This window comes from Rousettus aegyptiacus, unplaced genomic scaffold (genome assembly GCF_014176215.1).
Source record: "Rousettus aegyptiacus isolate mRouAeg1 unplaced genomic scaffold, mRouAeg1.p scaffold_m13_p_13, whole genome shotgun sequence".
NCBI lineage: Eukaryota > Metazoa > Chordata > Mammalia > Chiroptera > Pteropodidae > Rousettus > Rousettus aegyptiacus.
This window is the reverse complement of record NW_023416288.1, coordinates 79,309,165-79,334,444: the sequence shown is the minus strand read 5'-3', so window position 1 is coordinate 79,334,444 and position 25,280 is coordinate 79,309,165. Positions and strand designations below refer to the sequence as shown.

The following is a 25,280-nucleotide window of genomic DNA, read 5'->3' as shown; positions in this document are numbered from 1 at the left end:
GTGGCCCAAGTGAGATGGTGATGGGGATGAGCATTTTTTTCCTGGTCTTTGGAGGAGTGGACAATTAGAAGTGAGCTGGATGAGTGCTCTTTAAAGTGAGGGTGCAAAAAAAAAAAAAAGGAGTAGAATGAAAGGAAAGGCCGGTGCATAGATATACATGCTTGTCTTGGTTCTATTCTGAGTAATTTATGAGGCCCTTGGCTAGGAAGACTATAACCTGAATATTACAGAAAGAGGTTAGGATTGCAAAGAATCAGTGTTTGGATGGAAGGTACATAATTTTCAAATTCTCTTGTTATTTGACAGGAAAAGACAGGTTTTTGGTGTAGATATGAAGTTTAGATTGAAATAGAAACAAGTGTTCATTTCTTTCTCTCTTGGACCCCTCATCCCCAGGAGTCCAAAGCTAGTAATTCATAGGAAGGAAGAAAAGGGTGAGGCTGGGGCTGCTTGAGAGCCACAGGGAGGCAACTTCTCTCTGACTGAGCCAGGAGTGAGGGTGCGATGGTTGCTAATATTATGCTGAATGAACTGTGACATGCTTTCATTTTATAGAAAGGGAGGGGGTGTTACTTTTGCTATGTGTGCCATACTAGGATTACCCTCCCCCCTTACACACACAAATTATAGAAGACTAAAGAGATCCAGTAGAATTAATAAAATTGTCAAACAATAAAATTGCCTGGATTTTGTGTTTTGGTTGCTGTCTTCTCTAACTCTTCTTGAGAACTTTAGTAGAACTGGATGGACCGGGCAATAAGATGAGGATGGAAGAATTTTAATAAAGGAATGGCTTGGCAGTAAATTTAAATTTTCTGCCAAGAAATAGAAATTCCGGTTATGTCAGCAAGAAGTGAATTAAAGAAGAAAGAAAAGTTCAAAAACAAACATACAGCTGTCCTCAAACCAAAGATGCAGTGTTTTGGAGCATTAGAGTGGTTGTGATAATGTGCTGTTGACTGCACCCCTGAGGGGTTAGGTGGGGCTTGGTCAGACTCACTGAAAACCTGAGTTTGAGGAGACTCACCTAAGACTTTTCCAAACCGGATCTTGTTCAAACCTCCTCTAATAAGGTCTGTCTGGTCAGTATTTTTACATTTAGCAGCCAAAGAAGAGTTCTTTCCTTCCCAGTAGCCTTCACTTGACATTGACTTTACTGTGTACTTGGTCCACTGTACCAACCCTGTGTCTTTTGCTTCTCTTCTTGGGTAGTTTTATGTCTAGAAAAATTACTGTCATAAGGGTTGTAAGGGCAGCAGCCATTTTGTTTTTGCTTCTTTCAGAGGGTCAGGTTCCTTGCTAGGAGCCTCTGGGTGAACCAGTTATAGAGAATGGCAGATCTGGGTCCCTTTGTATTCTGTGTTGACTCAGCCAGCCCTAACGCCCTGCACCCAATTTTTCACCCAAGTTACAGCTACACTCTTAGAACCTTGACTGCATTTGTTCAGGAGATTTCCAGTTTGGTGGAAACAGGAGTCTCAAAAATTTAGCCTTGCATGTGCTTCCTCCATCCCTATCAACAGAAGTATATATATGCTAGTCTGGCTCATTCTGCCTTCAGAACAGATCATTTGGAACTCTGTCTGGCTCAATAGAGGGCACTTTCCCTTGTACTTAAAAAAGGTGAGGCAGACAGGGTAAAGGTGGTCATATATAGGGGGTTGGGGAAGGGTGAAGTGAGTAAAAGGGATCAAATATATGGTAGCTGTAGTAAACTACTTTGGGTGTTAATCACACAATAGAATATATAGATGTCAAATTATAATATACACTTGAAAGTTATATAATTGTGTTAACCAATGCTACCCCAATAAACTTAATAAAAAAAATTTAAAAAGGTGCATTCAAAAGCTTGCTGTGTGGAAAATGGCCTCTGTCATATCACCTTCAACTTCCAGAGAGAGACTGTGACACATTTAACATAAATGTGTACTCGTTTGCTTTGTGACTATTCTCAGACAAACAACCCAAACAACTGCAAACACAACCAAACATGGATAAGAAGACAGACCTTTAATCATATGCATTTCAGATTCTTTATTTAAAATTTATGATTTACTCTAGAGCTTAGCACATTCAGAGAGGAAATGGTCAGGGAATGTTTTCTACTTTTAGATTTGTGTGTAATGCCGAAAATCCTTTTCCCACTGTGTAAATTATCAGATTTCGAATCATAGGGAACTAGTTTGATCCCCAGCTTTCTGAGTTGAAACTTTGAGGAAGTTCATTTCCCTAAGCCTGTTTCCTTCATCTGTAAAGTGGAGTGATAGTAGTACCCACCTCTTAGTTATCTTAAAGTTTGCAAGCATCAATACTGTATACTTAGGAAATGGTGTTGTCTTATTTTTGGAATACATTCTCCAGGTATACTGTATTGTTTCACTGATCTCTGTTCTTAACATGTCCTGATACAGATAAGTTGGGGGATGGCACACTTATTTCTGTAAATATTTATAGCTAGTAAATATTTTAGGATTTATGTGGGCTGTGAAAGCAACCATAGACAATACGAAATGACAGGCAGTAGGTAGAGTTGCCAGTAGTTACTCTAAGAGAATCTGCTTGATCTTTTTATAGTTAATTCTACTTATGGAGAAACATAAAATGGTTTTCTTGGGAAGATTCAAGTGTCTCAAGTCATGGTAGAAAACCAAATAGAAAGCAGATTGATACTTTTAATGCATATTTCAAGTAGGCTTACTTGTCTGGTAAGTGTTGATTATGAGCCTGACCCAAGAATTACCAAAAAAGTGAGTGAGAGAGATGACCAGTTGTAATTATTATAGGTCATTAACTTTGATCCTTTTTCTTGTTGTGAAACTGATTATTCTCTTCTAAGCTGTGTAGCCTGGTTCTTGGTGAAAGTGTACATTGATTTGTTTCCTTAGAGGTTTCAGAGCCCTTTTTTACGTCATCTCATCTTTTCCTAGGACTTTTTTTTTTTCACCCTATGAGAACTTAAAGATGGGTGATGTCTCATTTTATACAAGGAGAAATAGCAGAAAAATCCTGTGGTTTGCCTAAGGTTCAACCAGTGTCGCTGAGGATGAGGTCTGAAAACTCAGCGTCCCAACTCCTGGCCCAGGGCACTTGATCCCCACTATTCTACTTCGAATTATCAATTAGATAATGAGATTAGTAGTCGTTCCTGACATTCATAAATGCCATAGTTTATAAAGCTCCTTTTCATATACTATTTTATTTAACCCTCAGAAAGTTCTGTCAAGAGGGCCAACTTTTCTCATCTTCCTCTTATACGAGGCAACTGACAATCTGATACAGCTTAAGTTAGCCTGGGTCACACACTGATTAAGTGCTAGAGGCAAGTCTGGGACCTAGGTTTTCAACTCCTTTTATTATACCATGCTGCCTTATTATACAACATGAAGGTGATGTCATTAATACACAAACATTAAAAAATAAATTGAAAAAGAAATAACATCCTGCTTTGTTCCAGCCCCTGGCAGTGGTTTTTAAGTGGAGGTTTGTGTTATGAGAATTTTTTCTTTCAAAATGCTGCATGCATCTCCTGTAAAAGGTTGAATTAAATGATTTTATTTTTGGTAAGTGGTAAGTTTATTATTTATTTATTTTGGTTCTTTTTGCTTCAGCTCCTTTGGCTAAATGAAGCACTGCTGTATTTTTATTGCATACCCCATCATTAAAATAAATTGAAAAGACGCTTGTTAGTTTTAATATTGCATGGATGGAAATATATCTGGCACTTTTAGGAGCAGTTACAATTCCTAATAGTGCAATTTAAGAAGTAGTCTGGTTTTATTCTTGATTAAAAAAAGAGAAACTTTCTTAAATTTGCTAAAATTTGATCATTATCTTTCATAGGGGAGAAAGTCTCTGCCTAGTGTGATGCTGATTTTATTGACTCATTCAGCATTCCTTCCCAGCCTATAGGAGGAGGGTATGCTCTGGGGCAGCTTGATGGGCCTTTCATTTGTTGGTAAATAATCCAGGCAAAACTGCTTTGAAGAGCAAGTTTGCCCCCTTTCTCTGTAAACCATATGCTTCTATAACTGTTGGACATATGTCCCTTTTTAATAAATGATGTATGCCTTTAACTGTTGGAACTATTGTGAAGTTGAATACAAACCAAAGACTCAGGCTGCTTCTTGCATCTAAGGCAGCAACATAGTCCTCCAGAAGATAGTGTTAAATATCTTTTGCAAAACTGCTATTCAGAGTCTGCAAGTACTATGGAAAGATAACAGGCTGTGGAAGGGAAGGGCTTAGGGAAGGGATGGGGAGAAATATGGTGACAAGAAAATAATTTAGTCTGATTGCCAGAGGTGTCATTTGCACTGCAAGATCCTATACGTGTCCAATATCCAAACTTGGTAATAACAACTGAACAGAATAAGAAATTCAGAAAAGTTTCTAAACCATGTTTCATAACTGTGGATTGAAGTTTATGATGAAGTTCATTAGATTACACTCTGAAATATCTTTTCCCAATAACATTTATAGGAAGAGATAGAATAATTTAACAGTGAAGAAAATCTTCACATATACACGTGTAGAAAAGCAGCAAGCAAATCAGTGTTCTTTACGCTTTCAGACACTTAACAGTCATTTATAATAGATGAGAAAGTCATGCTTATCTGGCCACTTATCTGAAATATAGTTTGAAGCTGGTTGCTTAAACTTCTTAAACCTCAGGATATTTACCTGAATAACTGGGGCAATGACACTGTGTACCTTACAGGCCTGTGAGCATTTGATGGTATTAATGCACACAGAGCATGTAGCACATGGCCTGGCATTTAATTTAATAAGTGCCTAATAAATATGAATGATAGCCATGGTAGTCATGATGTTTTCTAACGTAATTTTCCTCTAATATCATTCGGTGGGTGGTCTTATTAAAGCAGTTACTAAGTTTTGTGAGGAGGGATGTTAAGAAATATTCATTTGGAAGGCACTTGTGTATAGATACAAAATAGTTAAAATAATCATATGATTTTTAAATAAGCAGATTCATTGAAATCTCTATAAAGTCCAATATTAATGTAAGGTATTATTAATACATGTAAAATTAGCCTAGCAGGCACATACTTTTAAGCAGTAGAACAAATAATTTAAAACAAAACTTCAGGAGATAAATTTGTGGGATGATTTTTCAATTTATGTGTACCTAATTAGGACTTGTCTAGAGAATTATTGAAAGGTCATACTTATGTTAGAATTTAAAAAGAAAAGAAAAACAACTCTTTCTGCAATCAAAATGATTGGGATATATAGAAACATAAATATTTTCATGCCTTTATATTTCCTTAAAGTTTTTTTTATTTAGTAATGTTATATAAAATAATTATATATTTCTCTTCCTCCCACCTTCCCTTCCTCTAAAAATTTGGATTCTTTAAAAATTTGGAGTTGTAGTAGTCTAGTGGATAAGTGAGGGTACTCTTTATTCTAATCTGGGCTCTGCTGCTTCCTAGCTATGTTTTCTTGGAAAAGAATGCCTCACTTTTTTATTGAAAGTATGTACGTCCCTTTACGGTAGTAGTTAGCCTCCATTGTGGCCAAATCCTATCTGCTACTGGTTTTTGTACAGCTCAAGAATGGTTCTTTACATTTTTAACTGTGATGTGAAAATTATATGAAATTCAAATTTTAGTGTCTATAAATAAAAGTTTATTAGAACACAGCCATGCTCATTGGTTTACATTTTGCCTATGGCTACTTTGAACCAGAATAGCAGAATTGGGTGGCTGTAAAGTTTGCAGACCTATGCTTTAGGTTAGAACATTGACCAAAATTCAAATTCAAATTTATTTTATATTTCTTGTTACTGACTAGGGACATTTGCTAGCCAAATATTTAAGTGTGGGCTTTAGGGTCCAACTGCCTGGGGCTTCAGGCCCTATTGGGAAACTGGCCGTGTGACCTGGGTGAGTAACCTAGCTTCTCCGTGCCAGTTTTCTATCTGGCAAATGAGCATGATGACAGTACCTTCTGATCAAGTGACAGTGAAGAGTAAGGAAGCTAAGTGAAGCCCTTCCTACCTTAGAGTAACTGAGTGTTAGCAGTCAGTAATTGATACATGGTTAATAGATTTGAGTTGTCAGGCATTTGAAAAAAGAGATAGGTAGGACAATGAGTGAGGCTAAAATCATTTCTATTTTAGAAAGGTAGATGAATTTGTTCTTTTGTTTCCTAAATTGCTTTTGCTGGGACTTCTTGAAAATGAAAATACATCTCTTGGTTTTGGGACATTAGGTTCTCCTGAATGTGCCTGGAAAGCTGGAAGAAGGCCAGGAGAAAAGGTCTGGCTGTGTTCTGGTTCCCAATGTCACTTCAGGGTAAAGTGGGTGGTTGGTTTTTGCCCTGCCAAGTTGTCAGGAGGAGAGGAAAGCAGCTGGAGTACCAAAGCATCTTATCTTGGCTGTGACCATAAAGGTGGGCTTTATGGGGAAGATTAGGCTTTATAGCCGTTCCTGCTTTGCTCATAGAGAATGTCTGAGCCATTACTTGAAGTTGCAGACTTATGGCTGAGTAACTAGAAGAAGGCTGTCTAGGCAATCTTGTGCCTTACCTATGGTAAAATTGTGAAGAATCAAAATGTGTGGTTATTTGGGTTTCACAGTTGTGTATTTCTTAGGTCACAGTGAGCCATGGCTAGGGGGATCTTCTGTTGTAGAAAGCTGACCCAGAAGCACCTGGCCTTGCCTCGAGCTGAGTAGGCAGAGGTGAGCTCTGCTCAGCATTCCTAATCTTGCCATGGTGTGGGTGGAGCCTCCAGCTCATTTAGGTACAATAATGATATTCTCTTGACATTTACATGCAATCTCCATGAGGGTCTGTTTTGATTTCTGCAATGGAATAACCATGGTCTTTAAAATTGTGTTAAAAATACCGCCATATGCTGGGGATCCTTCATCATGCAGTTTTCCAAAAACAAAGCCATGCAACTCTTAACACACCAGATGAAGCCAGTTAAGTTTGTGTGCTCTCTTGAAATTTAAATGAAAACAGTAGAAAGGGCAGAAAATGGGACTTTGATGTTGGGAAGGGGAGAGTGGGAACCTAGGAACCTCTGTTCGAAAGTGCTGTCAGAATAAGCTGTTACAGAGATTTATTCCTCTGTGCGTTTAAGGAAAGGAAGAGCAGGCTCTAAGTCCTCCCGCTGAACAGGAGCCAGGGTAGATCTCCAGGTAGCGTCCATTGGAGGGTGCAGTGGGCAGCAGCAACCTGGACACTTGGGCCTTGTGAACAGGCATTTCATTATTTCTGTTAAACTGTTGGATTGTGAATCTCATGGTGGATTTTAACTGCTCAGGTCTGTATGTGCAGAGTAAGGAAGAGAGACTCTATTCTTTGTTTATACAAGACTAAAACCGAGTTCTCAAAGAAATCTCTAATACCTAAATGTTCATGAGGCTGTTACTCACAGATAGGCATAAATGTACTATTAAGCAGAAGGAAAAAATTTTGGCCCTCCTGAGAATTTATTGTGCAGCCTTTGATGTCACTAATTAACTCACTCTGTATAAGCAGCGACTAGTAAGTAATAGCAGTCTAATAGAAGAAGCTTTGCGACATTTTAGAGTTCTTAATTCAAGGCAAGGTTTTTTAAGCCCATGATAAATAAGGACGATCTCTTCCCTTTTACAGGAGAGGCTGTAGGGGCCCTCAGGGTCCTTTTTCGTCAGGGTTTTCTTTTTTCTTTTTTCTTTTTTCTTTTTACTTCTTGGTGCAAGTGGGACTTGGCTATTTTGAAATTTGGTTAGTAAGGTTGGGTTGGTGCTTGGACTTAAATGCCCTTATGTGTTGAGTAATGTTTGACCAAGTCACAGTACCCCTTTGCTGTTCATGTGATCAATACCCAGAAGCATTCTCCCAGGGTACAGTGTGGGGGTGGGCAGGGTTGTAGACTTCTGATTTGTGAGAATTCAGAGGCACAAGGAAAGTAAATGAAAACCCTTATGGCCACAGAGCTTGCCTGGGGAGGCCTCAGACAAGCTGATGGTATTTATTAGTTCCTGATTTTCCAGACGGGCAAGGAATGGAGCCCTCACTGTATTATCTTTTTTAAATAGGCTACTTGCTCTTTATATCATCTCAGCTCTCTGTTGAGTGGAGGTCATGGTCATTTCAGGTTTTGCATTTTAGTTTATCTAAATTTTTATCTCGCTTTCTCTGCTTACTCTCTTCTATCCCAGAGAATCCGTTTTGAAGTTGATTGGAGCTCTGTAAGCTGAGTAGTAGGGAGTGAGGCGAGAAATTAGCCTTAAGTTGATCATTGACCTGCTCTTTGGAGTAGTTTTGGTGAAGGGCTGGTAGGATGTTGGTCAGTCTAGACGTATGTTTTGTTCTTTGGCAGAAAGAAATCTAGAAATGTTAAAATAATTAAGATACTCATACGACTCTGGTGGAGGGCATTTTATCTTTCCTTCTACTTTGTGACCTCCTGGTTGATAAAAGTAGGAAGAAAGAGCTACCCTGTAATCTTTGAGTGAAGTTTGTCACTTTAATTTCGCCAAAGTTTCAGGTCCTGCTGTAGCCCTCTCGTGTTGTGGGCCCACGGTGTGGTTTAAAGGTTGCAGACAAAACGGAGGGCCCATCTCTCATCCATCTGGGCTATTCCCTCTGTCATGAGTCATTGTCAAAGGGAGATGTATGTGCAGCTGCACAAGGGCGATGTCTGACCCCAAGGGTGTTGGAAATGTTTGCTCCCTTTGGAAGCCAAGCTCTAGACATTCTAGGGAGCAGCCCCTGGTTTAGGTGAAACTGTAGTCTAGATGGAAAGAGGAAAGATTCTGCTTCTGAAAACTTCAGGAACTTTATTCCCCCTTCCTAATATAAGTCTGTAATGTGTCTGAACATCCTTAGCCTCTTCTCTTTTTTATTTCCCATTTCTCTGGCCACCGTCATGGAGAGAATTCTGAAACAGGGAGGTGAGGACTTGGGTTCCATTAGTTTTCCTTCAGAGAACATCACAATGTAAATAACTAAAGACATAAAAGCTGACAAGATGTGACAAATGCATAATAGAAAAAACAAATGAAATAATGCTCTTTCCAAACACAGTGAGGTGATTTAATGAGAGGAAATTAGAAAACTGCCTTTTCTCCCTCAGGACAGGCCTCAGGTTTGTGGGAACACATACATTACCAACTACAGTAACACATAGCAGCCATTGGCTGAGCCTCAGGGTGCTATGAGTCAGGGGTGTAGCCCTGTGTAGGGCAAGTGTATATCTTTATGTCTTTGTAGATAGGATGCTCCATGGTACGGAGACCCCGAGATTGGATGCCTTTCTACAGATTTGTTGTTTGGGCCTTCTGGGTGCTTTCCAAGAGTGGTATGTTGTCAAAAACTTAATGGGAAAGTATCAGAGTTTTGAAAATGTGCATAAAAATGCAATTATTCTTTTTTTTTTCTTCAATTGGTTGTAGTGGTGGTGGAGCCTGGGAGTTCAGACAACCTCAGGTGTCATCCCCAAGCCTGCCCAAGAACAGACCTCTTCCCTGTTAGCAGAGCTGTGCGGCTTCAGCAAGGCATAGATGACATTCTTCTTGTTTCACTTTACTTGCCAGGGACTTAGCTGCTAGGACTTAGCTTCCTGATTCTAAACTGGAAATTGGACCTAACACCTTGCCCTGCTATATAGCCTTGGGGTGTCGTGAGAAAGTAAGATGGTGTAAATGATAAAGTGTTCTGTGAAGGATTCTTTTCTTAAGGAAGGGGGCAATATTTGCTGGTGAGGAGTCACAAATAGTCATCTGCATTTTGATTGAGCCTCAGATATGTTTTAATCTATTTGAGGATGACTTTGTCATTCAGTGTGAAAATGATGAGGTTCCACAAACTCAGACATTCTTAAACATGGAAATATTATTTTCTTGTTAGAATTCCATTTGGCTAGAAATCTGAGTACTCAGTCTCCCACTCTTTAACATTTTGTTGCTTCCTCCCCACCCCCTATCTGCCCTTCATTTTGGCTCACCGAAATCTGAGTGCCACTTTTCTGGGAAAGCCTAATATTCTGACTTCAGTTTTGTAATTTAATGATGGAGAGTTTCCTTAGTAAACCAAATTTAGAGTCCTAGAATGCTTATCTTATATCCAGACCTTGAACATAAAAGGCATTTTATACTGCAATTGTTCATTTAATGAGCAATTGCAGAGTGCAGGCTGGTTAAGGGATTGAGCTATATGCACTATTATTGCAAGAAGTATTCCGAAATACCAGAAATAGGACGTAAGCTCTGATCAGGGAGACTGCGAGCACAATTACCTTCTTTTCAAATCCTTCTGTGACACTGCGGGAGGAAAAAGGACTTTGAAACTTGAAAGGAAAGAGCTTGCTTTCAACCTCAAAAGCTAGGAGGAAAGGGCTCTGAAATTTGCTCAGAATTCCCAATTCACCATTAGCCTGTTTCTTCCTTTAGCCTCAAGGCATTCTCCGCTTTTTGAAAAGATGTTAAGAAATTCAGTCACAATAGAGAGCCTAGTTTTGAACATGTTTCACTCAGTCCATTGAGGTCTGGGCTCCAGCTTTTGTGTGGAGTGAATTGAGCTGAGCGGCTAGCTGGTTGGAGAGAGGTGAATGAGGAGTCGCTATGCAGTCGCAAATTCTGGCAAAGAAAGAAGCTCCCCCTTTTATTTTACAATATACATTCCTGTACAACCCTGCTAGGGCAATATGTGGAGTTGAGCCTGTTCTGAAGTCAATACAGAGTACTTGGTTTATAGCAACTCTTGTTAAGTTTGTCTTGTAATTGAAGCTGCTGTTGACCTTGCTTGGGGACCATTTGTAAAACCGTTTATTTAGCATAAACTGAAATAATAAACCCTCCTTCTCTTGGGCTGATTGTGATAGGGTGACATTAGTTTGATTTAATGATTAGCCGCCTGACCCTTCTCCTGGAGAGAGCGGCTTGAATAGAGAGAGTTCACTCGGAAGCACTCAGAAAGAATACTAATGAGCTTGTTAAATTTAGCATGGCTCCAACCACTTTTAATTCCTCTAATGGGAACAGCATTGCCTGGGAGAGGGAGAGGGGAGGCAGGGAGACACTGAGAATGTTCCTAGAGGGTTTGCACAGCTAGAGAAAGCCCACCAAGAGAAGTTTGCAGAAAGTAGCTAGCCAGAGCCTTGGGATTGAGTTGTAAGTATTGTCTGTTCTCTTACACTGTCTTCTGTGTCTTGGGGGAAGAGAGGTGTAATGGTGTTAAAACAGGATTTAAGGGAATAGCTTTAAATAAGTGTTAATTAAAAAACAGGTGAACACTTGTACCATGAGTTCCTAATTTTGTTAGGATGACAGGAGGTGTTCCTAGTTAGTGATGCAGTGCAGGGTTTTATTTATATTGGAAGGATTGTCTGAAATTTAGATGAAAAAACAGTTTCCTGAGTTGCAGTGAGAAATATTTGAGAGTTCGTGAGCACTGCACAGGAGTGTGTGTTCAAGTCCTGCTTCATGCAACATGATTACTTTTTTTCAGCCTTTGTTATATTGTAAACGGTCTAAGCAGAGTTTGCAACGAAACAGGTTTTGAGTTCTCAGAGTTTAAGAGTGTCTGGCTTGATGGAGGTTGCCTTTGGAATCCAAGTTTGGAAAATCTGGGAGAATCTCTAAAATGTGATGCTTGGGCAGCTCTCCATTTTGGGGCAAGAATTCATTAACTTCCACTTGAGCATGGATATATAGAAAGAAGGAGGTACGAAGTTGGGATTATGATGACAGTATTTGAAATGATTTTTTCCTGAAACTTTTGAACTGCATGTTTTGGTGTGACCCCTGAGCTTGCAGCTGTTTAATGTAAAGAAGCAGGAACAGTCGCCTTGTGTTTGGCTGTTCAAGTCCATTGGCGGATGCTCCTGGAGAAGTGGGCTGTTTGCTTACATTTTTCCAGCCGACTAATGCTTGTTGCCATGGTGGACAGTATGTTTTTGTCAATAATTTGGCCTGGCGTAGCCTGTCTGCACTGACTCCCAAATTTTATTGAACAACGCGGCTCAGCTGAACAAGATTAGACAGCTTTTGTCTTTTGGCTTGCTGAAGTGGTTGCTAAATTTATAAGAGCAGGCAGGAATATTGTTTGGAAGGTTTCCTTTCACTGTTGAGAGTGTACTTGCAAGCTCTGTAGCTGTTTGTATTCTGGAGTGTGTGGCCTGTCAAGTTTTCATCTGAATGCTCATCAGAAGCATCTCAGTACACAAGGTAAATTTCATGAAATATTTGTCTACTGGAATGTTTTGGAGAGGGAGGTGAACATGTGGTAGCCTCGACTATTGTAAAAGTAAGTCTGATGAAAGTTTCCACATTAAAAAAGTCTTGCCTACATTTTACTTTACTAAAAGAATTACTTTTTTTTGTATTAAATATTTGAACTTTCTTTTTATAACTTTAATATCCACACATGTTAGATTAACTCTCATTCAGAAAATAATTTAATTAAAAAAGTTCAATACTTGTGTGGAAAAAAAGTCATTTAGCTAAAAAAAAAAAAAAAAATCCATTATTTCCACTCACCAGCCTGCCCACCACCACTTCCTCCTCCCAGGATGCTCTCTGGTCAGACCTTGCCAATTATTTGTGAAGCTGGATTCAAATGCTCATCATAAGGTGTGGCTTTTGAAAGGAGCTCACTCAATTTAGCCACATAGTTTTAAGAGAAGAAGAGTTAATTTTTTTTCTAGGAAGATTTAAATCAAGAGAATCTTGTTTTAAACCAAACCTGGAAGAGATTAGTAGAGCTTGGTTATTCATCTTTCCCAAAGAATGATAATTACAGTCACAACCCCTCTTGGTAAGTAAGACCTTTTTGGCTTTCCAAATGAAGGTCCATTCTACAGAATTTGTACCTCAGTACTATAAGTTCAGGTTGAAATTTGAAATAAAGGTTTCACACAGGTGCAATTTAGTGGAAAATATGACTTTGGCCATTTGGGGGTTATAGAAATTTTTATAAAACAAAGTGTTTGTGACACCCTTTTGCTTTTACATAACTCCAAATCCTTATTCTGTAGCCTGCAACTTTACTGCTAATGAAGTACCAGGATGGAACTAGAGCCTAAAAGTGTTATTAGTCAGAAGGGAAAATAAAAACGTAGGATTTCTTTTGTAGTTTGTTTTTAAATTAGTAAAAGCATTGTTTGAATTGCTTCTGTAAAGATCGATGTATGAAAAATGTGGGACTACACCAGTTTTTTTTTTTTTTGTTATTGTTTATTTAGTAGTTACTTGATAGATTAAACTCTTAATTACAAGGTTTGGGGGTGAGGATCTATACACAACAGTGCTAAAATAATGTTTCACAGTTGCCCTGTAGTACTCAGCAAATTCACAGTAAAGATCAAAATGTATGTTTTGCAAGTCATTTGCTAGGATACAAAAAATGCCTTGCTTATTTCTTCAAGTCTCAGACATAGGCAGAAATACCACTGGCTTTAGGTAGTTTGTCATTAGTTAATACAACAGTAATCGTTAGTTTGTATTTTTTACACTTTTCTGTTTATAGCTATACTTTCTTCTGAATTTGTACAAACAGCTATGAAGCTGTTAAAGCATACTTTTTCTGTTTTTTAGGAACTCTCATGTAGGCAGATTTGCTTTATAGAATACTTGGAAGAAAAGTTTGTATATTGGAATAAGATGTGTTCAAAATCTGTTCATCTGAAATGTACAATAAAATTATTATTTATGCCCAGATATAGTTTTTTTTTTTTTTAATTAAAGATCAGTAGTGGGAAAGAGTTTTCAAATTAGATGTCTAAACAATGTCTGACCAACTTTGTTTCTATCAACTTTAATCTGCCAGAGGACAGTCTGTTGTTTAAATGCAGCTTGTTTGGGCGTATGTGGTTTAGAGCATGTGTGTGATTCTAACATATGAATTGGTTCACTTGCTGTGGGTTAAGCTCACCAGTCTGGTTTAATTTTATGCATTGTTTCTTTGATCTGCTATTATAGAAAGGTCATACGATTACATTTACAGAGAACCATAGTGGATAGATGGAAAGTTCTTACAGATCAAAGGGAACAGAAGAATTAAAGAGCTGGAATATCAAATATATGTGGAATTTCATCAGGCTGTTTCTTACATGTTTGAAGCCATATCTGGACCCACCAGAGCATGTACACGCATCAGCATAACTGATGCCTTCTTTACCCCCAGAGCCATCTCTTACTTGAACTTTTTAGCCTCACTCCTTTTTCTTCCTAGTTCTCGTATCTTGTAAGGGACCCTGGAAGTTTCCATGATCAGCACCTTTAACCTTGGTAACCAGTATGTTTTCTGTCACATTTCTGGCTTTGTTAAATATTTCAGTGGGTCACAAATTTGATTTAAGAAAATGAAAACATGAAAACTTTTGAGTCACTTTCTAATAGGTCATCCTCTGAGGAACAGAGGCCCTTCAACCCCAGGATCTCCCAGAGCCTCAGTGGGTGTTCAAGCTCCTGTAACTCCAGAGGGCCAGCTTTCTCAAGACTCGGAGAAGCTGGACACCCACAGTCCTAGGTTGACAAAATGTGTAGCACCAGTGGGACCTCTGGGGACATTGGCAAGTCCCTGAGGAAGAGCCCCATTGGCAGGTTCAGCACTAAGCTGATGATGATAATCTGCTGAGCCCTTGCATCTCAATTTAATAGGCTCATTTCTGGCTCCCCTTTGTCCTTCTTTTTGTCTTTTGGCTCTTCCTTCATAAGCAACCTTGTCTGAATAACATCCCATCATGGCGCAGCTTTCAAAGTTATCAGGAATGAGAAACTGGCTTCCTTTTTGGGGGGATATCTAATTGATGACTATTTCTGAATATTGCTCCTTAAAGTGGTTACAGAGCTTTTATGTTTCTTCTTTGTTTAGAGGATGAAAGTCCTGGACAGACCTATCACAGAGAGAGAAGAAACGCAGTCACTATGCAACCCCAGAGTGTCCAAGGGCTCAGTAAGACCAGCGAGGAGCCTTCAACATCTAGTGACGAGAGAGCCTCGCTGATCAAGAAGGAGGTCCATGGGTCTCTGCCCCACCTGGCTGAACCCTCCATCCCATACCGTGGGGCTGTGTTCACCATGGACCCCAGGAACGGTTACATGGAGCCTCACTACCGTAAGTGGGTCCTGCCCGGGCATGTGTTTCAGAGCCATGGGAGGCTGTGTAGACACTATGAATTTTTTTGCTAGCATTAATTTATACAAATGTTCAATGTACTGTCCACTTTTCTTTTTACTTCTTCCACTTCCTGTCTGTTCCTTTTAGGGAGAGCCATTTCCTTACACCCCTAAGTAACTTCAGGCCTCAGCAAGGCAGCCTTCAGGAAGGTGTCCATCTGTGGCTCATCCACTGGGACCTCTCCTGGAAACTGGAACCAGATTTGCTTCACCCAGCTAGACACTGCAAGAGGAAGCTTGGTTGATGGGGGAGTTATTAAAGTGGGCTGCATTAGTTGAAGTCTTTAATAGCAGCAATTCCCATTTTTAATAATTTTTTGCTTAATTGTTGAACGGGAACAAATTTTCAACAAATCAGTGCTAAACTCTTTAACACGGAAGATTTTTCTGCATGCGCTACTTTCTTCTCTAACCAGCACAGTAGAAACATCAGAAGCTCCTTTTTCTAGCACTAATGTTTAAGAAATCAACTAGGACTTTGAACACAGATATATGATGGTTTTCTTTAAAGTCAGAGTAAAAAGAAAAATATATGTGTTGAGTTTATTTTGGTTCTGTTTCTAGTTAAAAAGTATAATTTGATTGTAGACTAATGAAATTCGTATTGAGGTGCCAAAGCTTGCAGGTCTTGATTACAGATTTATCACCTTGCCAGGATACAGACTTGCCATTTAACCTTCCTGGCTCCAATTCCAGATGATCCATTGAGTTCCAGAGTAGGGGATTGGTTCTTGTTTCCCTTTTTCCACATCGTTCAGAAATTTTAGTGTTTTAAGGCAAAAGGTCATTAGCCAGATGACTGATTAGTGAGGACAGCTGATTAGTACACGTTTTCTTCCTCAAGAAAGTGCCCAGGATAAAAGCTAATTCCATCCCTTCATTAGTTGGCTCACAGCAGAGGGGGATAGTCCCTCATCAGGGTGCAGATCAAAGGGTCTCATGCATCCCGAAATCTCAGTGACTGCCCTTTGCCACCCCCTCACCACATCATATTGTTGGTAAAGATGGAAGGATCCATTATTTTTTTTAAGTGGAGAGAGAATTTTTTTTTAAATGGTCAGAAACATGGAGGAAAAGGTTTTATGGATTCTTAAAAAGTCTACAACTTCTCAATTTAAAAAGTGCTTATCAATTTTTTTGCTGCAGTTATTTTTACAGATACAAAAAGGAGGTGTAGTGTACACGTTCCTTTCCTTCCCTCATTAAAGGTTTATTTCATTTTATTTTATTTTACTTGTATTTTAGGAATGAAATGGGTTTTTCTCAGGGCACAGTCCTGTTTTCTACATTGTATTTTTACTTATGGATTTCTATTAGATGTCATCCATGCAGAAAATCTGAGGGAATCTACATACTTTCTACCTATATTAATTTTCCCTGATAGTACAATTACTTTTTTCAAAAATATAGATTATTGGCCATAAACTCCTTGCGTTGTCTTTGTGTGAACAAAACTTTTCCCATGTGTGTTTGTTTTGTTTTCTGTTCCAGATGCCCACTAATTAGTGAGGTATTTAATTGGTCAAGACAGCTGAAAAGTACTTCGTTTTTGGCTGACAGAAGTAGGCAGATGACCGTTAACTTTCTCTGTGCCATTTAAATTGCAGCTTGTTCTTGGTCCATTTGTTTTAACAGTTTGCCTGTTAAATCCTCTTGCTGTCATTTGAGGGGCACACCTGAGACCCTTTTCACCTCTTTATGGTTTGCATGTATGACTCACCTCTTGGGACTCTAGTGGATTAACTGTCCCTGGGCACAGGAGAGCTCTTAGTTCGACTTGGTTCCGTTCATTGTCACTCTGTTTAGGAAATATAGCACCAAAAGGTCGGTTATTTTTCATCTTTTCTCACAGTGCTGTTCAAATCACTATTAAAATCACATGATAACTTAAATGCTATATAAGTTGTATTTTGGCACAATGTATATGTATAAGTATAATGGATAATATAAGTATATAATAGCACATGCTATCTTGACCCAGCATCCCAACATACTCCCTAAATTGGTCATAAATAATTAACATTATTACAAATGTAATATGGACAGGAAGTCCTAAAGATTACACAGATTGATTTAGCACCCAGATTTGGATTTAAGTTCCAGCTTTGCCACGCTTTCTGGCTGTATGATCTTGGCCAAGTGTGCTGACCCCTCTAAGAATCATTTCCTAACTGTTGATTAAGGGTGATTTTGTCTGCCTGCTCCATGGTATTCTCGTGAGAATTAAGTGAGACAGTTAAAGTGTTTTGTAAAAATCTCTGGCTCATGTTGAGTGCCTCAAAAATATGGTAGTTGTTCTTTGCCTCTTTGTCTTCCTCTTCCTCCTTCCCCCTTTTCCTTCTGTTCTACCACCGCCACAACCACCACCATCATCATCATCTATATGTGAGAAGTTCATTCTCCAAACCAAGTTCTTTTTGGTAGTACTGCAGTTGTGTTTGGTTTAGGGTAGACTGGCTTTTCCCTTCCAAACCTGCTTGCCCATAGGAGGTCAGTGTCTCCTATAAATGCAGAATGGTGGTAGAGCAGTTTACAAACCCTAGGAAAAGAGTTGGTGTGGTGAGAACTGTGTGCTATGGCCTTCTGAATGTAATCCTTTCTCACAGAACCTTAGTGGATTGATTATAATTTTTTTCCTATTTTGTAAATAAAGAAAATTTAAAATTTAGATGAGTTTGAGATGTTTTAACATTTTAAATTCTTGGCAGAAAGTATTTATGTAACAAATACAATACATACAGAAAAGGAAAGGTACAATATTATTTATTCATATTAAATAATTTAAAGATGTCTTAAACTAAATCTCAAGAATCAGAAAAGATACGACTTTACTTCTAGAACTGTTGGATTATTTAATCTTTTTCCACTATAAAGAGTATTTTTAGGTACTTTATAATAAAATCTATGTACTTTATCTGCTTTGAATTATTTAGGTAAATCTAATAACCAGCATGATGCTGAAGTTAATACATCTAGAAATTTTTAGTGTATGAGAAAAGTACCCTCTTTTAAAAATGAGATGTAAAAGTTTAATCACCTTTCTTTACCTTGTCTCAGTCCTGCAGCATTGTCAATAACACAAACTCATTGCAGACTTTCAGCACCTCAAGATTCAGAAACACGTTTTTAGGCCGTTTTCTTTTCTTTTGAGTCATATGCAGCTCTACCAAGCCGTGTGAGAGAAAAGGCTTTTCTAACCTAGTGTAGCTGGGTATCTGAGCACTCATAGTAATTCCTTCATTTTTCAGTGGTTGGAAAATGCAGGCTTTCCAAGATGCCTAATTTGTGCTTCTATATATACTAACTGTATTTCAAATGTGTGGGCAGGCTTCCTGTAAGACCGGAAAAAGGGAAATTTTTTATTTTCCCCTCAGAAAGACATCTCTAAAACTTTTATTGCACAAGACTTTATTATACTTGGGTACGCAATGTTGCATCTTCACAAATTGCACTTAGGCAGGATTCAAAGTATTTTAGGTTTTGTGGGTTTGACTTAAAAAAATAAATAAAAGGAAAGGAAAAAGAAAACCCAGGGATGGTGGGCACTTCAAACATTTGCAACATATGTTTGGAATAAAGTCCTTGTGGGGGCCTTAGGGGGTTATTCTCTCGTGAAGGAAGCTGTGGATGGGCTGTATATCAAGGCCAGAAAGTAGACATTTAGGCTGGATGGCTCAGACATGGTGTGGTGCTGACAGGCTCGCTGCTGTGGGATCACAAGCGCTTGATAATTGAGGAGAGCATGGGAGGAGCCTGGTTGGAGGGAAGTGACCCGCATGTGTTGGAGTCTCCTGTCCAGAGATTTTTCAGTAGTTTTATTTTGCTCCTGTTCCATCTGTAGCCAGATATTTAAAACTACTTTCATCCCTTGCTTTCACTTACTGCCATGCATTTATTCTTTTATAAATTTCTAAGGCAGGTGACATAATAGTTAAAGCATTCTTATATCCTGGGCGACATTTAACTTTTATTCTCCTCTGTGTTACAGAAAACATGAGTTTCATTGTCTTCTGTCTTAGTCTTACAGTGAAGAGTTGAGTTCTCTAACTGTGCCTGCAGGAGTCTTTGTGGGAGTTTCTTGGATTCACTAGTCATGTCCTATAGGTTTCCTGCTCGTTTTGTTTTACAGAAGGAAGGAAAGAAGAAAGATGCCCCCTTCTCTAAAATTTTAGGTTTCTTTCACAGTTTTATAGTTGTGAGGACTGCTTTACTTCTGCCCTCAACTGCTACTAAGCAGTAATTCCTCATGGAAAATATGATTCATTCTTCCATATAAGTGCTGTGATTGAAAACATGCCACTGCTTTTCTTCCTTATGTTTTCCAGCTCAGATGACAGAACTATTTGTTGCTAATTAGCAAAACCTGAGGAATTAGCTTAAAGAAAAGATACCAAATTTTTAATTGCTTGCATTTATTTTCTATGGAAAGCTGATTACTGAGCCCAAATGTGTTCTCGTGTGCTTAAAAAAAAAAATGCATGTGAGATTTTTTTTCTACCTGTCTGTTTTTATATTAGGTGACTTTCTACCCTCTTTAGAAATACATCTTCTAAGTGAGTGGAAAAGAAGATGTGAATTTTACATATTTAATAGGTGCATCTGCTCATAATCCTCTTCTTATTGGAGTGTCATCTGGAGACTGAGAGAAATAAAATGCCTACAAGGCACAAATGAACAGTTCAGTGTTGACCAAACTGCAAAGGCAGTGACAGTTCCTTGAGTACATAACTCCATTTTTATCCATGCTGTCTTATCTCTTGGAGAAGAGTTAAGCCCATCAGGAGTGCTTTGGTTTTTCTTTTTTTCTTTTTCCCTTGAATATTATACCCAAAATGATTGATGTTAGGTTATAATCTGGGGGCTTTGCTAGGCATCTTGCTTCCTTGGCTGTTGGTCTTGACTTGTGGGGGAGCTGGAGTGATAAGTTGCAAACAGGTCTATAAACCTTTGCAAAACTGTTATTTGTGAGTTTAGGAATAGCTTCCTGCTTATTCTCGCCTTTCTTTTAGAAATTCTATATAATGATGCAAGCTTCTTTCAACAACCCTGAGGTAATGTTGAAGACTAAAAACAGCAAGCCACGTCTATAGATTTTTAAAGAACTACATTCCAAGGCAATGCTGCAGAAAATGGTAGAAATTTAGGAATAATTCGTTGGGTTCCAATTGACTTTTGCCAGTGAATGTTGACTACTCTTGTCTCTGATGTGACTGTGAGTCTACATATTGATCTTTGGAGATAGCGAGTGAACCAAGAGTGAGAAAAGCATTGTAGCATTTGGAAAAATTAGTTACTGATTTTAGCCATTGAATTTTGGGAGAGGAGATCAGGGAGAAGTTTAAGGCCACCCAGAAGAGGAGTAGAAAGACAAGGCTAAGGAGGCCATGTTCTGGAGATTATCAGTTGGTCTGTTGGTTCACTGGCTCAGCCCTTTCTCCCACTGCTGCCTAACAGAGTTCTCCCTTCAGGCAAGTCAGGCTCCCTCTGGCCTGCTGCTCAGGCTTCCTTGCTTATACTGTTGGACCTTCTAGAATAGTTCTTTGCTTTCCTCCTTGCTTTCAAGTCCTACTTATTCTTCAAGCCCTATCAAAAGACCACTTCCTTTGAAAGCCTTCTTTAAGTTCCATCTCACAAGAATATTTTCCTAGCTGACACCAAGTAGATGTGTAATTCTCATAGCTGTGTCTTTGCGTATGTTGGTCTTTAGAGCTGTGAAAGAAAAAAAACTCGCCCCAAATGGTGTCACTTATGCTAAAGCTAAAACCTCATGATATAAAACCTAGATTTAATACCCGATCTTATTGCAGTTTTAATCTCTCCCAGAAACATAATTTTAATCAACCAGTCTAGAATTTTCTGGTCAAGTGCCAGTAAGGTAATCTGTCAGGCTGGCCGTCTCTTCCCCTAAAGAAAAGATGTTCTGGCCCCCAAACAATCCTTTTTTTTCTTTTGCTAATAGCTCCCTTGCCCCACTCTTCTTTCTATAAAATCCTTCCATTTCGAGATTACCCTTCTTGTTTCTAGGTGGGATGCTGATCAATTCATGAATCACTTAATAAAGCCAATTAGATCTTCAAATTTACATAATTGAATTTTGTTTTTTAACAAAATAATGTCAGGACTGAGTTCTTATATCTACCGGAATTCCTGGGGCTTGATGCTGGGGCGGGGGAGGGGAAGAGGTTCATTAGGGCAGAAAGGTGCAAACTGTTCAGTTGCTTGGTCTCAGTCACACCAGAGATGAAGTTTGTCCCGAGCCTGACCATCAGAGGTGGCTATTTGACATCTGAAGAGACTGGCGCTTCTGCCACCAGTTGACAATTTGTCATTATATACAGCCTGTGATTCAAACTTAGTTACCCACTCCTTTTTAAAAATAGGCAGGGTTTAAAGTATTTATGACACGTTTATACAGTTATAAGTTGTACATATTTGCTTTTGCATACATATAGTACATTTAACATTGCTAGGATTCTCACATGAGGTGGACTGTGTTTGGTTAAGCTGGCACTTTACTCATAGGTGTAGGTGAGGATCTTCATTTTCAATACTGTGGAGTTAGCACAGGAGAACTGACTTTCCCTTCCCATGTTTTGACACCCTTCTAATTAAACAGGTAGTTATTTTTCCTGTTAAGGTGAGCATTATATTTGTTTCCCCTTTTCCAAATTTCAGTGATTTGTCTTATCTTCAGTAACCTCTAGGCAATTCATGATTTCAGTAATACCTTTCCAACTTTGTGTCCAAGTATGATGTAATCCATGTTAACAGGAGACTCCATTGACAAATCAATTTGGGATTATGAATTCAGTTGTTTAGATATTCCATGTAATTCTTTTCCTTTTCTAGTTTGACATCCACCCAATACAAGTGGCAGTTTTTTTTAGTCGCCTATAATTTCTTTTCCTCCTTTCCTCCCTCCCTCCTTTCCTCCCTCCCTCCTTTCCTTCCTTCCTTCCTTCCTTCCTTCCTTCCTTCCTTCCTTCCTTCCTTCCTTCCTTCCTTCCTTCCTTCCTTCCTTCCATAAAGCATGAGAAACACAGCATCTCCTGCCATTTCATAGTGTCATCCGCTAACTGGCTTTGCATCCTGTCTAACTTTTCTGTGGACGTGTGTACAGGTGGCTCAACTCGCTCTCTAAGGCCAAGCCAGTACCAGTGTTGGAGAGCACTTTAAGATACGTATATATAATGAGCCCAGTGAGAAACCAACTAAGTAAGGACGACACACAAGCAAATAGTTATTGAAGCATCACACAAGTTTAATCATACCAGATCTTGATGGATTTCAGTCTTAGTAGACCACCCGGCAGTGTTGGCGGAGACAAGACACGTATTAAGTAGTGACCAGTCGATATTGGCTCGGATGTTGTCGATCTGTGATGGTTGATCAACGGAGGCCTCTTCTTCAAAGCAGAGCAGTCAGGAACCAAGAAACGGAGGAACATAGTCCGGGGAGGATAGGGACCACACTCTCTAAGTCTGTATTAGAGTCCTTTTTGTTTTATATTCAGTGATGACGCCTTTGGTGTCTTATCAACCAGTCGCATGGATGTCTGTTTATCTTACGTTGGGTAGCTAAGACATTTTTTTGGGAGGTTTGTATTATCTGGGTTACACACACATAGACCACTGTAATAGTAGCAACAGGGAGAAATACAACTTTTAAATTCTTGTATTACACACACACACAAAATCATGTTTATCACTCAGATTACTATAACACATCCCATCTTCTAGCAGAGGCAACATTATCTATTTTCTTTATCTTGTATAATTAAAGAATGTTACTTTTGATGTCTCCTGAAAACTACATCTCCTGTATTGCTTTAGCTTTCTTGATCTTGTACCTATACATTTGTGCTATATAGTCATACTTCTAAGTGAATAAGGGCTGTATTTTCTCTCTTTGTGCCTTTCACAGCTTGGTTTGATATAGGGTAACTGTACTGGCATTTTATTGCTCCTTCTTTCCTATTTCTGATAGAGTTTGGATTCTTTTAGCACTCTTTGAAAAGTATCCAACTCCCTCAGTTCCTGTAGCTTTTACATTTGTGTCTCTACTTTGGGTTTCTCCTGCAATGAATTGTACTTCCTAATATCTTCCTTCCTTTTTGTGGGTCTAGGCTTTTTATTAACCCCAGTTTTTGATTAGTTTCTTCATCTTAGGATAAAATGAAGACAACTCTAGATTTGTTCAGCCATTCATCTGTCAGACATCATTTGTTGAGCATGTGCTTATTGAGTGTCTCCTAAGTGCTCACCAGTGTTGGACAGTAAGAACAAGATCCCTGCTTCCATGAAGGCTAATGGCACAGTGAGACAAATAGATGAGCCCATGCAAAAAGTCAACACAAAGGATGTGTCAGAAATGACTGAAACGGGGTCCTTTGGAAACAGGTAATACATATACTTGATCCAGACTTGGTGAGCCCAGAAGGCTTCCTGGAGGAAGTGACACCTGAACTAATCTCCCTGGTGAAAAGGTAGAGGCATGTTTGCAAAGGCCTGGAGGCCTAAAGGAAGCCTGACACACCTGTAAGGACCTGACTGGTCTCTGTGGTTGGAGACCAGCTCAGGGAAGGGAGTGGCAGAAGACAGGATACTTTTCAAAGAGTGTAGGCATGTTTTATAGAGCCGGTCATCTTCGGCAGGACTTGAGGGAGATCCCTGAGACTTGCTTCATGGCTTTTGAATATTTGAACATATGCTTGGGTAACTTCCTGGCACTGACCAGAGTTTCTTTGTCAGAGTTTAATTCACCTCCTCCTTCGAACTTGCCAGTGTATGATTCCTGTCCCACAGCCCTTCCGAATTTCTGTGGCTGGCGGCTCTTTCATTAGTCTACAGGTGCTGCTGCTTCCCCTGTGTAGTGTGTCCCATTTTTCTTTGAAGACAACAAATCCATTACTATTTGTTCTCAAACTGCTGAGCTTTTCTGTTTGAGAAAACCCTGATAATTACAATATTTTGATCTTGAAATACAAATCTCAAAACATTGGGAAATAAATGTAGCTTAATTTCCAATGAGTTAAGACACATTTTAACTCCAAAATAGAATATTCACAATTAAAGAAACCTTGAGTTTTATTGGAAAACTCTCAAATACCCTAACATCAGTCAAGTTAGAGAAATTGTGTAAAGCGCGCACAGTGAAGTTTGGGGATGGGGGCCAGAAATAACAAAGTGAAATTCAGCTAGGAAATCCAGCAGCTAATACCACTGGGGAAAATGAGAACAGAGACTTCCAGTGGTGGGATAAGCCTGCAATCTTGCCTGGACAGAAAGAGTTTTACTGGAGATGGTGGGACCCCTGAGGAGGAGATGTGTCTTCTCTGTGGGGGGGCTGTGTGGCTCATCAGTGGGCATTGTGCAGGTCTGAGGAGGGAGGAGGAGGCTCACTCTCAGAAGCTGGGTGTTGGCTCATTCCCTGGGGGTCCCGGATCTGCATCCTGATTGTGTTTGAGGAGAGTAAAAAAGGAGGTGCTTCTTTCCTAGTTTAGAGGGGAGCAGAGAAGTGCCTGAGGCGGATGCTAGGAAACAGACATTACCTATTCTTTTGATTTGCTTTCATGGAATAAAGCTGCTTTCAAATTCAGCAAGATTTAAAATTTTCTCCCCCCCATCCATGTTTTTTCCCTTTAAGGAAGGAATATCATAGAATGCCATTGACCTTCCTACTTCTCCCCCATATCCCCATCTGTGATTCCACAAACCTCACTTACCGCTTCTGCCATTGCCAGCTTGGCTCCATGAATTTGACCTCTGACCCCATAGATTGACCCTTTTGATGAAATGTGCAGTTCTATATTTTTAAACATAGTTTGTGTCTATCACATTCCACAAATTGATGACATAGAGAGATTAGTCAAGTAGTTAGGGGTCCCTGAGTGCCTCTGGTGTACCAGTCCCTGTGATCACACTCTTGACGTGATGTACCTCAAGTCTTACTCCATGGGGTATAGGATGCATGATACTGATTCTCATTTCAAAAATGAAAGCCTGCTATGAGTCAGACACTCTAGGTCCTGAGGACCAGTGTTTGTCAAGACCAATCAAGTCTCTGTTCTCATGGAGCCAATATCCAGCCAGAGGACACACACCAAACACCTGGGCAGAGGTGTCAGTGAGACCCAAATAG

General features: G+C 39.3%; 1 protein-coding gene across 10 annotated transcripts in view; it reads left to right on the top strand.

The window, feature by feature from the left end:
* GLI3 (GLI family zinc finger 3) overlaps positions 1-25,280 on the top strand; it is a 264,929-nt gene that overhangs the window by 77,951 nt on the left and 161,698 nt on the right. For 6 of the 10 annotated variants that reach the window (XM_036231040.1, XM_036231035.1, XM_036231037.1 and 3 more), the window contains one exon: positions 14,836-15,078. In XM_036231040.1, the coding sequence (XP_036086933.1) occupies positions 14,889-15,078 (190 nt within the window). In that variant the 5' untranslated portion in view covers positions 14,836-14,888. Of the gene's footprint in view, positions 1-5,375; positions 11,133-14,835; positions 15,079-25,280 lie in introns of those variants that run through there. The other 4 variants (XM_036231041.1, XM_036231042.1, XM_036231044.1 and 1 more) reach the window with 4 other exon arrangements.